The sequence below is a fragment of the Archocentrus centrarchus genome, chromosome 7 (genome assembly GCF_007364275.1).
Source record: "Archocentrus centrarchus isolate MPI-CPG fArcCen1 chromosome 7, fArcCen1, whole genome shotgun sequence".
NCBI classification, from domain to species: Eukaryota; Metazoa; Chordata; class Actinopteri; order Cichliformes; family Cichlidae; genus Archocentrus; species Archocentrus centrarchus.
In genome coordinates, this window is record NC_044352.1 from 18,029,027 (window position 1) to 18,044,534 (window position 15,508).

At 38.5% G+C, this 15,508-nt stretch overlaps 1 protein-coding gene across 1 annotated transcript in view; it reads right to left on the reverse strand.

Annotated features, from left to right (window-relative positions):
- The window catches only part of LOC115782776 (voltage-dependent calcium channel subunit alpha-2/delta-3-like), a 126,612-nt gene that overhangs the window by 69,975 nt on the left and 41,129 nt on the right, over positions 1-15,508 (reverse strand). The window contains exons 4-5 of the mRNA XM_030733189.1: positions 15,339-15,398; positions 899-1,061 (exon numbers count right to left, since the gene is read on the reverse strand). Of these exons, the coding sequence (XP_030589049.1) occupies positions 899-1,061; positions 15,339-15,398 (223 nt within the window). The remainder of the gene's footprint in view (positions 1-898; positions 1,062-15,338; positions 15,399-15,508) is intronic.

Here is a 15,508-nt window from a genome sequence, read left to right on the forward strand (position 1 = left end):
AGGACATGTCTCTAAGTCTCCTTTTACAGAAAAATGAGATTTCAGCTCTTGAAAAGCTCCCTGACGTTCCAGTCAATACACTGAAGTTATTGCTACACATGAACAAATCTTGCAAATGTGAAATCCTTAAAGCTGTGTGTCTGTGTGTGTAGGTGTGTGTCTATTAGCCTGTGCGAATATGTGTGTGTGTGTGTGTGTGTGTGTGTGTGTGTGTGTGTGTGTGTGTGTGTGTGTGTGTGTGTGTGTGTGTGTGTGTGTGTGTGTGTGATTCTACTCATTTGCCTGTGAATCAAATCAAAATTACTTTTGCGCTCCCTGTATCAGTCTACAAGCCTGCCAACCCCAGCTCCTAGCACTTTCATTCATTTCATTTCATTCACTCACCTCCTGTCACTCTCATTTGCTTCTTCTCTTTTTTCTACCTAGCTGCAATTAATCTGTTGCTCAGACCTTCCATCAGTCTGACTTAACCTACTTTCTTTCTCATTTACTTTCACCCTCTTTCCTTCTCTCGCTCGCCATATAATTTCTTTGTCTCTGTTAGCTGGGTTAAGCTGACATGACATTCACGCTGTCCACTGAGCTTTGTACAAGGCCATGACTTCTCTGGTTAGACTTAAGTGGATAGTAAATTAGCAGAAGTCTAATTATTTAACTGCTAATTAAGTCAGTATGTGGTAGGGATGATCCAAAGAGTTACAGTTAATGAACTCAAATCTTCCTTCTGACATAGGCCTAGATTAATGCGCATCGGCGAGGACACTAACTTTTTTGCTGATCCTACATTTCTAGACTAGGGTTCTTAGTCCTTTTTTTGGGCTGGTAAACTAAGTTTGTATTATGCACACACATTTTAAACATAAGCACTTTCACTTTATATTGGGGGTTGTGAACATACCTTTGTTGTACATGTTGGTGGGCACTTGTACCACGCTGAGGCTGAGGTTGACTGACAGGTTGTTAAAATGGTCATTGGGTTGCAGGATAAATTCCCCTCCCAGCTCTACACTGTTCCCCTCCTCATCCACCTCATTGATCAGCACTGCATTAAAGTATTCATACTAGAAAGAGACAGCAAGAGAGAGGGAAACAGACATAAAACAAGGCACACAGATAACATAACATACACTTGCAGTTAACTAATTTCCTGAAGTGTCACTTAGAGTCATGCATTTCAGTTTCAGTATTAAACTTGCTCAGTCACTCTGTATAATCCAAAGTATAGGAGTACTGGGTCACTTAAAGAGCTGAGTCAGTCAGTAGTTTGTGTATTGAGGCAACCTGAATCCTTGGATGATCCCAGACGCGCATGTTGTTACAGTGGAAAGCTGCTGAGTTGACAAATCTCTCCTCAAACCTCTGAACACTCCCTTGCTAGCTAGATGTACTGGCTCCAGTGTATTTTTAGTACTGCGCATACTGGGGAGACTATTAATAAATCATAAAGCTAGATAAATATAGAGCACATGACTCCCAGCATCCCAAAGGCTCTTAAGTCTGAGTTACCATACAGGCCAATGCCTGCAAAGGCTACAGCTAATGGAGAACAAAAGACAACAAATAGATGAATATACTCAAGCAAATGAAAGAAATACATCTCACTGTTTACATGGAACTCAACTACACAGATGTATACAGAGGCAGAAAAGAGTATTCAAGCTAAAACCAGCATGTTTAAAGTTTATCATACTTTAAAAGGTGTTTTCTATCTCTTTCTACCTGTATCTGTTGTGAAGGTGAAGTGCAGAGATCCATCCATCCGTCCATCCATCCATCCATCCATCCATCCATCTTTTCTGCTAAGTTTAAGTTTAATATAAACTAAACATAAAAATTGTTTTCTTCAAAATCATTACAGTTATGTGGGTGCTTACAATGACAAATGCTGTTAAGCACTGTTCTATGTATTTTTTATGTCAATAGAAAAATATATATCCTTTGTTCTTACTCTCAGTAGCAATGAGAACACTCTCTTGGGTAGGTGTCCAGTGGTGACTGCATGGCTTGCGGTTACATTTCTCTTGAAACTGAACACAATAAGGCCTGAAAAGAGCCTTTGACAAAAATAAATAGCCATACCCCTAAGTCTAATACAAAGTCCCAGTACGTGTGTTATCATCAGAGATGTACAGACACTCTCTGGACTTCCTGAGTCATGAGCAGGGTGGGACTAAAAAGCAGCAGGCCCAAGTAAAGAGTGAATCTGTGTGGACACGAGCACTTAGACCACAGGTGTACAACTTACTTCAACAGGCCCTTTCCCACATGGGATGAAAAAAACACTTGCCCCATCACCCTAGTTCTCTGTTCTGGCACCAATAACCTTCATTTGGGCTAAACATTTCTAGCTTCCCTAAGAGGCACCATCATCCCTTCAGCACAGTGCAAGACAGATAAAGCCATCAATTAAGCTGGCAACAGCAGTGCCTATCGGTGTAATTAATCAGGCCTGATTAGACTTATTAGCCTTTTATCAAGGGGAACACTGCCATTTCAAGGTGAGGGAGACCAGTGTTGCATATTATGCTTCATATTTTTAGGCTTTTACCTGACTCTTTCTACCTCTGCATGAACACAAAACTTTAAAAGATCAGTCCTTTTTGCTTTTTCATCTTTCACTGTGCTTAGTTTTTTTTCCAAAAAAAAAAAAAAAATGCTTCTCTGAGGATGAAATGACCAAAACACACAGAGCAGCAAGCAGATTAGCAGACTTGTGGGCAAACACAAGGCAACATCAGCCACTGCATGACTTTGCCTGAGTTACAGTACAAGACATTACTTTGCAAATCACTTTGGAGACTTGGCTCACAACTCTCAAAAAAATCATAGCCACACTGACCTTTATGATATTTGGAATACCACCTATTTTCTACAACCACTATAGTACCTGTGTTTTTCAGTCCAAAAGAATGAACAGAATTTAAATGAGCTGACTCTGACAACAGCATTTTCATTTGACTTTGGCTGTCTGTCTTTGGGGAATCACTTCAAATTGTGCTTTAAACGATAGAAGGAGGTGAGAGGGAATTTTAAAAGGTCTTCTTTTAACCTGTAACCTAGTAACTATTAAATAAATAGTCTATTAACAAATAAAATGCAGTTAAATAAAATTAATTAATTGCTTAACGATTATTATGGAATGTAATGATGAAGAAGATGAGACGAAGTTGCTGAGAGGGACAAATAGAAATTTTTAATAATAGACATGGTCTGGATGGGAAAAGCAAGCAACCCACCCATAGTTACCCAATATATGTTAGTGACCTTTTGCCAGTTAACCACCTTAGTTGCATTATCAGGCAAGAATGGGACAACATTCTTCTCCCAAAAATCCAGCAACCGGTCTCCTCAGTTCCCCAGTTTTTAGGGACTGTTAAAAAGAAAAGAAGATACTACACAAAGCTGGCCCTGACCTAACTTTTGAGATGTGTTGCTGCCATCAAATTCAAAATGAGCTAGGACTGTCTCAGTTGATATCTTTTCTGTGCTGTTTTGTGAATAAAATATGGGTTTAAGGGATTTGCAAAACATCGCTTTCTGTTTCTATTGACATTTTATACAGCGTCACAACTGTTTTGGAATTGGGGTTGTAAAAAGGATAGGGCAATATAGGACATGAGGGCATCCAGAGGCATGAGGGTCAGACAGCTGGATCAGTTGCACCTGCTTTCACTGTACCTGATCTCTCTGCCTCTGGCAACTGTACCTTTGTCCACTGATAAAGAAGGCCTTAGTGCCTCACCCAGAGCGCACGCTTACTTAAACCTCTCCAGGGCTTTCAGCAAGTTCTCCATAAGAAATACACACATTACACAAAGAATGTATTAATGGCAGTAATCACATTTTTATTATGTAATCAGACCTTTTAACCCTTGCCTTTGTGACTGCTAAATCATTTTCTAACGTTTTATTTAAATGTGCTTTATTTATTGTTGCGTTCTGTCAAAGCAAAACTGTGAAAGACAATACCAGTTAATATTATTTTCCTTTATTTGTGTTCATTCTGAGCCAATGGTAATAATAATAATAATTTTGAATCATTTAACAGTTTTAACAAACATAAACTTAATAATGTTAAAAATGTCACAAAATGAAGCTATAGGGAGGTAAGCTCTGAGTAGGATAGCATCAGATTTGTTTGCTGGCCAACAGTGCAGAGGGACTCAGCAGAAAAATAATATTTGATCTCAACATGTTGAGTGTCTGAAGCCAATATTGAGGATACTTAAGAAGCAGGAGTTTCAGTTACACAAGACACAGATGCGCACACACTAGTGCATGGAAGCCAAGCTGAATGCACCTGCTGCAGGTAAGGCTCCACTGTGTCTTCTCTCTGTTCGTCTCCTTTACACCTTTTCTGTCATTCTCTCACTTACTTCCTTTTCTGCCTCTCAACTTGATTTTCCCCGTTCCTTTTCTGGTTCAGTGTGATTTTTACTTCCCATTGTTAACTTGTTGTATGCTCCCCACCACCTTCTGTCTCTTCCTGCTGTTCAAGTCCCATTGGCTCTCTTCTGAATTTGTGAGGTTTGGCTAGTATCCGCTATATCTGTGAGAAAATTGTTGCAACTTCCAGGTTGTCACAGGCTAGTACTCCTTCCCATCTGCCACTCTGATTCTGCTGGCCGCACCCCCTCTTCATTCTCTGCCTGTACAACAGGTGGAATTAGAAAATTAGATAAATCTCAGCTTCTAAATAAAAGTTATTTCCAACACCTGCAGTTTTTTTTTTTTTTTTTTGGTTAAAATACATAGAAAAGTTATTTTCTATGTTTTTAGAAGACAAATAAATACCAAAGAACAGATACTGGCAGATACTGGACAGGCATGGGGACCCAAGATTTTGACAGCACAGGGGAAGATATGTTTGTTTTTTATCTTTTTTTTTTATTCAATACATTTCTTTTTATTATTTTTACACAAGTATGCCATCTCAATAATTTTAGTGACTAACTGAATCTAATAAAAAGTTCTTGAGTTTTAGAATACCTTTGCCTTGTTTTAACTCAGCAGACATATAACCTGATGTCCTGTGCTGTTATCCCAAACAACTTTTTAATGTTATGAGGAACATTTGACTTTTTCAGTTATCAGGTGCCCCATAAAGGACTTCTATTGCCTTTAAGGGCTTCTTGTATAAAGCTCTGACATATGTTAGCAGTCATTATCCTGTTGAGAGATGTATACTTCTTCACAAAGGTGGAAATCAGAGCGTACAGCATGTCTCTAAAGAATGAAGTGCTGCCTCCTCTTTGTCAGCATGTAGATAATTCAGTGCATGTGCCTCACTCCCAAACAAACAGTTTTTCACTGTGGATTTGATGCACCGCAGTGTCATTCTCTCTCCTGTTTGCCTCTTTACCCTTTTGTTACAGACTTGGATGCATCGGTAAATAGGATCTGTACAGACTTTTTTTTTTTAACAGTCATTCACTCAGACATATTGACAGGTCTTAGCCCAGCCCAATTATTGGCCTGATTTTTCTCCTGAGAAGTGCTTTCAAAACGACTAATCAGATTACAACTAGGCATTTTTTTTCTGATGAGAAACAATTTATTTTAAGAAAAATGTATGTCAGTGATAAAGTTGTCATGATTTGATGCTTCTGAGTATTACATCACTGCTGCACGAGTTTACAGCAACGGGGGTGACCAGTGAACATAGAAGGTGAATAAAATTTGGCGACTTCAAGAGACCGTGTGCAAAATTACCACTGGTGACACGACTTGGCCGGATCCTGAGATAAGATTTTCTCTAATTCCAGGCAAGTGATTGAAGCGACTACCAATGACAGTACAGGATACTGTTGAATGACATATAACCTGGTAGTAAATCCATTAGAGAGTTACCTAGGCAACCGGAGCCTGGAACGTCTGAAAGCGACCAGGCGTCAGCTTCAAAGTGATGCGTGATGTGCAAATTCCAGTGTGGATGCAGCTGTAGTAAGCAATGCTCTGCTCCTCTGTTACTTGATCATAGCGCTAACGAGTTGAGTAAATTAAGGTGTCATCTGAATGCAGCTCTGATGGAAGAAATATGACTCAAAAAAATGCTGTCAAAAAAAAAAATGCCCAAATTTGTTAAACAAAAACAGGTGCAGAATCTTTCTGTTGTTATTTAAGTGTTTCTATGTATTCCAACTTTCTGATTATTTTCAGCTTTACATTCAAATTATTACTGTTAAAAGTTTTAAACTTTGGGAACCTTCTACACTCTTAAACAACCAAGTTTTCCTATGAAAGTGGCTATCAAGATATCCAAGACAGCAAACAGCACTTACTAATGACTCAGTCGAGAGAAACAATTAAAGCTGCACATATGTTCTGGGTATGTGCTCTAAGTGTGTTGAAAAACAGAAATGGAAAAGATAAGTCACCAGAGGCAACAGCAGTTAAAAGTATAGAAAATATAACATTAAAAAAGGAAAACATAACAGTTAATTAGTCTGCTAACAAACTAATTCATATTCACAGTATGTGGCCTTTAATGTTGAATAAAACTGCACATTTTAAATAGTGTGGGAGTGAGTGTGGGTGTCTGAATGGAGGCCAGGGCAAAACATGATGTGTAACTGTGCGTGTGTGTGTCTCTGCATCTATGGAGGGTTCCGAGTATCATTTGAGGCTTTGGAAGTGTGTGCATGTGTGTCCAAGTGTGGGTGTCTGTGTTGAGTACGTCAATTATGCCATTCCAGCATTACAGTAAAGGAGTGCCCAGTGCCACTAATGCAGTCCCTGATCATGGTGTTAACAACCTGATCTTTAACGCTGCGGTGCATTACGTTGAGAGATTGTACCATCAGCACCCACTCACTTAGTGTGGAACAGACAGAGGGGGAGAGGATGAATAAAGGGTTAGCAAAAGGTAAAAAAGTGGAGCATTTTCAGTTCCCTCTTTCAAAATGGAAGCCAAAAAAGGATAAATTCAGTGTGTAATATGTACTACCTTTAAAGAGTATTACTGTATTGAGTTTGATGTAATCATAAAATACTAGTGAGACTTACAAAAACAATTCACCGGCACAACTTCTGAACATACAGAATAATGATACTGAAAAAAATTGAACTTTTACACACTCACCAACCACATTGTTAAGTACACCTGTTCATTTGTTCCCTAACGCAAATACCTAATCAGCTAATCACATGGCAGCAGAGCATTTAGGCATGTCAATCAAGACAATGAGACAGGAGAGGAAGTAAAACTAAACATGAGGCACACAAGACAAATGACTACAAAAATAAAACAGGAAGTGAGTAACAATAACTGAAACAGGGAAACGCATGAATAAACTTGGAACATGTAAGGAAAGACCCAGAGGGAAACACTGAAGGGATAAATATCACGAATACCAACTAGAACTAAAGTATAACCAGAACTAAAAGCCTCTTTGTTTTATTTTGAATGGAATTATTTTGTGTCTCCAATATTTTTGTCTCCCTTTCTGTGTCTGCCCTGCTGTTTTAATCCTCACTGATTAGTTTAACCTTTGTTTTGTTCTGGGTTTATAGCCTTATTTATTTATTTTTTTTGTTATCTTTTCTTTTATTGGATTATTTTTTGCTGCATTTATGTTGAACCTGCCTTAATGTAAGGAGGAGTAAGTCATATTTTTGCTTAAATTTGTTCCAAACTACAGAAACCCAAAAGCAAAAACAAAAACAAAGCAATACTGCAGAAATGTATATTGTCTACAGAACACTGAGCTGAAGTAGACATAAAGGTGTGTTCCACTACTTTATAAACAAATCTTTTTTTCTTTTATCTCGCTTTTTTTCTCAAACTTGTATATGTTCTCTTGAATATTCTCTTTTAAGCACAATTTGGTTTCCTCAATCTAAAGTACTTTAAAGCTATTTTTTTAAGAAATAAATTACATCAATCTTATTTTACTGTTATTTTTGGATTTCATTAAAATTATAATTAATATACTCTCAAATACTTTGAAAGAAGCTCAGTTAAAATTAGATTATTTTAGTAAATCTACTCGAGTGCTTCTGTAGACACGTCACTGTCTTCTACATATCTAAATCACACAGTGCAAAGTGTTTGAGTGTAATACATTAATTGTATATTTCTATCAGTCTGTTCTTGTTTTGTTTTTTACTTTAGTTATAACTTTTAATAGAATGGTCAAAATATTGCTTGACTGCATTATAGCAAGAATTCAGTTTGCCTCCTAGAGGAGCACCTATGCAGTTTAGCAGCTTATTCAATAAGCAGCTAATCATGCCAGTGCAATACATATGAGTGCCCAACTCATATTCCTGAAGGCTAACATACACTTTCTGTTGATTTTGATATTTTTCCTGCTGAGAGCCAGACAGTGGATCAACAGCCTCAAGCATAAAAGACACAACATGTGATTTGGAAAAGCTTGACCATGATGCTCCACCCTCTGGTGTTCACATTTATAAATGTAATCTTGACTTAGACTCTACTCTTTTCCTCACTCACCTCCCTGCTCTCTTTTGCCACAGTTGGGAAAGGAAGAAGACTCCCAGAGTGTGGAAATGTGAGTTGAAAACAACCGGGGGCATGGATATAGGTAATCAGAGGGTAAACAAGAAAGCAGATTGAGTAAATAACTTGGAGGAAAAGGCCAAGTAAGGGTTTATATGCCTTACTTGAAATCCTACTTCACGCAGCTTAAACTTTGTGCCCACCAACTCTGAGTCAAACATGTCTGGAAGTCTGTAAAAGCCACATGAGGGTATAACGCACAAACCAACACAACCTATGACAAATCTGTTACAGATGTGTTCAAGAGTTTCTATCTCACCTTGTCAGGTGACATAGAAATGATGTGCTCTTATCTGACCTTTCCTCAGAGCTTGCAGAAATATGGAGGAAACAGTTATACTGTAGTTGTTAAAAGTGATGAACTAAGTTGCAACTCTGTGATGCACGGTTTAAATCCAGTTGGTTTTCTTGGTTTAGTGTTAGTAGCTGTAGTTTATTGCATGCGGGTAAATGTAAAAATGAACTAACTGGTCGTGCTAAAGTTTACTGGTAGATACAGTAGAGGGTGCTGAACAAAAATGAAGGCTATGTTTGCAAGCTTGACACTCGGTCTGCATTTACAGTTGTGGTGGGAAATAGTCACATGGTTGCAATTAGTTTGATGTGAGTACTTAAGTCTTCTCTTTATTCTCAATGATATTCTGCAGTGTTATTTCACGTAACAAAAACTTTTGCATTTGCTATTTTTTTCTGATGTTACCAAACAACCTTCCTGGCTGCCTGCTGCTTTGCAAGATTCACAGCTGCAGTGTGAGTCAGTCAAGTTTGAGTGCCTGCTTTGCACTTTAAGTCATTTTATTATCTCCAGGTTATTTCTCATTTCTATTTCTGCTACCATCATGATTTAGAATGCATAGTTAAATTGATATATTTGTAAGTATTTCTTATACTTAATGTTAAAATTTTTTTTGAGGTAACACAAGTATCACATTCATATCATTCAGTACCTGGATGTTATATTAGTGTGTCTTGCACTCTTGTGGCTTGTGGAGATTGAAATGCATGTAGTCCATGTAGTGTCCTTTGTCTCTATGGGGACACCTTTTTGACCCACTTTTTTCTGATAGTGTTAACAAAGTATTTAAAACTTTTTGTGTGACATATGTCCAACTTCATATAGAGCCAAAATACAACAACAGTTGTCTGAAGGCACTTTATACTGTAAGGTATAACAGTGACAGTGGAAAAGAAAACCTCCCTTTAAAAAGGAAGGAATCTCTAGTAGAACCAGGTTCAGGGAGGTTCAGCCATCTGTCTTGACCGGTTGTGCATAACTGTACAATGAACACTGGGCATTCATAATCTAGTCTTGACTAAATGTTTTTTTTTTTAAAAAGTCCTAAAAATCACATCACTGCCCATGCATGTGATAGGACAGTGAAACAGGCAACACTTTGAAAGTGCAGGCATACACAGGTCAAAACAGTTTTGATATTAGTAAGCACAACATCTTGGCAAATCAACAAGCAATGTGGCCACCTCTCTGCAGTCTATGATAATACCCCAGACATGGGAGTATGAGAACAAAAAAACAGATTAAGCATTTCTCTCTCACTGCTCCCTCCTGACTGGGGCCACTTTTTCAGTCAGCATTGGGCTTAGCAATTGGCTGTTTGTTTCCAACCTCCAAGGAAGGATTCACTGGCTGGAGAGTGCATGGAAGACTGCTCTCTGCTTTCCTATTTACAGTACATGAGCAATGCGGGTAAAAGAGTGAGAGAGGAAAATCGCAGCAGATTACCGTGCCAATTTCACATGGAAGCAGAAGAGCTCTGGAAAGGATAGATAAGGAAATTCCTATCAAACCGCTGCCAGCCAAATATGTATCCAATAGCAATAAACCACACAAACATTTTATAATAAACTCAGAATAGTGATGGAGGAGGTTTCACCCTACAGGATGTGGTATTTTTAGCACAGCTGGCAATAATTACCATCTATTCACCATGTTCTGCAGTAAAAAGCGCTATTAAAAATGCCACCATCAGAGCGGTACAGACATGAACCATGCACACCTACACAGGTGTACACATACAGTGCTACAAAAATATACATGCATGTTTACATGCATGGAAACAGCTCCTGCATGCATGTTTGTGATAACACCTCAATGATCAATCATTTCATTTTATGCTCAGCCAATTTAAAACACAGTTACCAGTGAAAATATTAATTATATTAATTACAATTTCCCTGACGAACCTGCTTAATTACCAAGATATACTCACACTCACAGAAACAGATGCATATAGATGCAAACATAGAGACACTAACAAGAATGAGCCCGATAAAGAAATAGTGATTATATGAATGAGGTATGAATGAGGTCGTCGCACAGCACAAAAACAAACTTTGTCTGTGACAATTACAATTTCCCAATACATGTTAGAACAAAACAATGTAGTACAATGCTCTAATGACAGCTCTGTGATACCAAACATGGGCAATAAGAACAAGATGATAATGAAAAGAGAGAGAAAGATGGGACTGACCGGCATGTAAACATTTGTTTTATAAAAATCAACAGGGTCATCATGTGTCTTCTGATTTTTCTCTGCTGTTAGCGACCAAATAATTATTTGTTGAGAAGTGAGAAATATGACGATGATAAAGTTGATGCTGAGTTTCCTATGCTGGCAAATGGTAAAGAAACTGATCTGCATGAATGTTAAAGGACCCACAGTTAGCAAAGTATGCATTTCTGTTGCATGTTGAAATTAGTGTGACTAATGCAAACCTTCTTCAGGCTCTGTGTTTTGTTTTGTTTTTTATCCTCCATAACAGGTTTTGCTGTCTGCGACTGTTAAATGTAGCCCATCCAAATTACAGCAGACTTCTCAGAGAGCTCGGTTTGCATGGTGTACTGTTTGAGCAGTTTGTTTCCCATGTTGATATTAAATGACAAGACTGAGCCAGTACCTACCCTTTCTCTCTGGATTTTTTTTTTTTTTTTTTTGGTGCAACATGGTGTGTCTGCACTGCCAAGTGCCTGTCAGCCAAACCAGAGCAACAGACCCATTATCCAATTCAGCAATGCAGCTAACTTTATTCAGTTCAAAGTGAATGTGAAGCAAGGCTTTAGCTGCACATTAAGACTCTTGCTTGGCTCCAGCATGCTACTGCACAGGTACTGCATTCATACTACGCATAGCTTTGTAGCGTCATGGCTATCTTTTTTTTAGCCATCTTCTGGACAGTCTCCAAAACACATGGAATAACTCAAAATGTAGGCTACTCTATTTCTTGTTTTGCTACTGTTGGTACTTTTGCTTTGCTCCTAACAAGGACAAGACAGAAGACATAGTGGGCAACAACATTCCTTGTTAGGTTAGGTCAAATGCTTTTTTGTTTGTTGTGGTTTTCCTCTTGGTGGTAGATTCTACAGTTGTTCTACAGTTGTTCTCATTCTGGTTCAATCAAATCTTTCAACAAACCAGCTTTCAATCTGTGGACAGTGCAATCAGCAAGGTTTTGGTTTATTAAAACACTGTAGACAGGAGTGTGCTGACACTGACATGTTAATATATCACACTCACTTCTTATTACATTACTGACACATGGGTCAGAAATGTACGACTGACAGACAGAAGAAGCGGCTGATATTGAAAAATCCCACCAATGGCTGGACAAAGCTGGACTGAAAGTACAGAGGCACTAATCATGGCAGCACAAGAACAAGCTCTAAGCACAAGCTTGGTAGAGGCTGGGGTCTACCACAGCAGGCAAGATCTCAGGTGCAGACTGTGCAAAAATACCCCTGAGACAATCCAGCACATAAAAGCAGGGTGCAAGATGCTATGTAGCGGGTAGGGCATTCACGGAATGCCATAACCAAGTGGCTGGCATGGTATACAGGAACATCTGTGCCAAGTATGGTCTGCAAGTCCTGAGATCAAAATGGAATACGACCCCCAAGGGTGGGTGAGAACGACCGGGCTACGATCCTTGGGATGGACAAACTGGTGATGGCTAGGACATAGTAGGGGTGGAGGAAGAAAGCTGTAGTGATAGAAGTAGGGATACCAAGTGATAGCAACATCAGGAAGAAGGAACATGAGAAGCTCAATAAATACCAAGGGCTGAGAGCTAGAGGTAACGTGGAAGATGAAGGAAACAGTGGTCCCCCAGAACACTCAGAGCAGTGACCCCCACGCTGGAAGATTGGCTCAGTTGATCATTTTGGAAGGTTTGAGTCCCATTACAGCTGGTTTAAAAGGTAGGTTTGAATAGCTTTTTTCCATTAATGAATGAAATCATAATTTAAATACTGCATTTTGTATTTACTCAGGTTATCGTTGTCTGATATTAACAACTGTTTGATGATCTTAAACGTTTGAGTATGACAAATATGCAAAAAGCTAAGAAGTCTAGAAGGGGGCATAAACTGTAAAATATCTGTGACAGATCAAAATCAAATATATTGGCTGACCAGCATATCAGTCAGACTCTAATTTCATGTTTATATTTCTTTCCTTCAGTCTCTCTCACCTTCTTTTTCTTTCCCCTTTGTCGCCTTTATTTTCTATTTTCACATTTTTGGAAAACCACATACATGACACAGGTATGGTGTTTTAAGATATCTTGATAATTGTATATTAGGATCTCCTAGATACAGCAAAACTCTCAGTTTGCAGTTTTTAATATCAGCCAGTATCAACTCTGTAGCTGAAAAGCATTAAAGCTGAAACAAAGAGACTCTCGTTTTGTTTGGCTCATCTCATCACTACCAAGTAATTACTGGCATAAAGCACCACTGAGATCCCACACAATGTTACCTCATATTAAGCTGCATAGCAAACAAAAAAGACACAGGCAATAATCCATAAATAACACATACAAATGCACATACACATGACCACAAAAACATGCAGAACTGCCTCTATTTCAAAGACGTTGCTTAAGACAATACTTACAACTTAGTATTGAAGAAACCCTTTTTTCACATGCAAACTTGCCCTTGTTTTATGTTTTTAACTAAGTTAAACACAGTGGTTTGTTTTTTTCTTGCTTTTTTCTGTGTGTGTGAGTGTGTGAGTGTTGCTTTAAAGCATTGTCAAAGTGTTGAATGGTGTAATTTTCCTTTACAGCACAAAGGAGGGAAATTTCAGTGTGTGGGAAAACAAGCACATCAAAAAAAAAAAAAAAAAAGAAAGACAACATGACGGGGGCAGAGCTGGACAACAGTCAGTGGTTAAATTTAGCTGCAATACCTTTAAAACCTGACACAGTAAACACATACGCGCTGCTACCGACACTAACACGCATAACACAGCTGCCAAGGACCTTATAAGTAGTTCTCCAGCAAATACTCCCAAGTCGACTTAGCATCATAGCTCCTCTTTAAAGCTCAAGTTCCTGCTGTCGCTCCTCCTACTTTAACAAACTTTTGAGATGTGCTTGATGCTGAACAAACTCTGGCAAAAATATCAAGTGAACACAGCCCCGCCACACATTCTGCTATTCTGTCTCTCTATTGCCTCACTCTCTTGCACACACACAAAATACAAAGCTGCACTCTAAAAATTAAAGCTGCTCAAATGGATTTGAGGCAGAACCATGAGAGCAGAAGCTTGGTTTGAGGGTGTGTATGCAGAAATGATTAGCTGAATGCATTTGCCCGAGTCTGCAGAAGTGAGGATGGAACTCCCAGGGAGTCATTTAGAATGTGTTGAATGTCTGAGTGGGAAAATGACAGAGATATAATACCATAAATAATTCATGATTTATGTTTCAGACTCAAAAGGTGTTTCCCACAGAGTACACTCTGGCATAAAACACAAGCATTATTTGCTTTACATATCTATCTGACAAATGAGATAAACATCCCGCATCCAATTAAATGTTTAGTTATTACGCGTCTGTAGGTGCAACTGCATCGCCTTTACTGGCCACAGATATGTTCAACTAAAAGGGGACTCCAGTCAAAACTAGTTCTTGCTATGCAGTTTTAATAAATGGAACTATTTATTCAGTTAATGTTTGCAAATATTTTTAAATTAAAGTATCACACAGTATTGAGGAGTGAAGGGGCACTCTTCTCAGTGATTTTAAAGAAGAAAAACTGCATCCATCATTTGGAAGTTCTCAGAACCTTGGAGATATCGCTGGATCTACCTGAGACAGCTGGGGCATGTACTGGTCATACTACACATGAAAAGGAGAGATGATGCAGGTAGAGCAGCAATGACCCTCCTGGGAGTGAGAGAAAACTCCACCTCTCTGTCAAATCCTCTGCTGGAAAATCTACTCAAAAAAAGGTGTTGCTTTTGCTGACTCCTCCTGTCACATGACAGCATACCTCGATCAAAACATGAGGCAAATTGTGTGCCATAACCGTGTGCAGTGCATGTTTAGCTTTAGTTGTTTTTAGCTGTTTCCAGTCCCTGTACAACACATAGCGAGAGTTGGTTCACATTGCCAGTCAGACGTGTTCTGATGAATTATTCTGGGGGTCCCCAGGGACCTCAGTCAGTATTTCATATATGTTAAATGTGTTATTAGCTTATCCAGAGGAGCAGTGAAGACTTTGGCCCATTCAAGTCCAACATGAACTGACAGGCATGAAATAAATAAATGAGCTATGTTGTATTTTCACACACATATATTGGGGGTTTTAATGTATAGATGACAAAAATTACAAACTAAAAAAAAAAATGTGAACAACAATTAATAAAAATAAATTGATCCACTTATTCTTGATTATTTTCATCATTAATAAAATGATTATTTAGCTCACAAGGAAAGGAATTTAACACAACAACTGAAACGCTGGTTGTATTGACAAAATGTTAGAGTACATCCAAGAGATACACACCTGTAGGTCTGGATCCTCTTCATGCTGGAGGTGAGCTTCCTCTGCTGCCTCTACCAGCCTCTACAGGAGGAGATAAGATAAGAGAAATATAATAGCTTAAGTAAAAAAAAAAAGTGAATTGATTAATGGGTCAAAAATAACAGGCCGAGAAAACTCCATACAGAAACAAG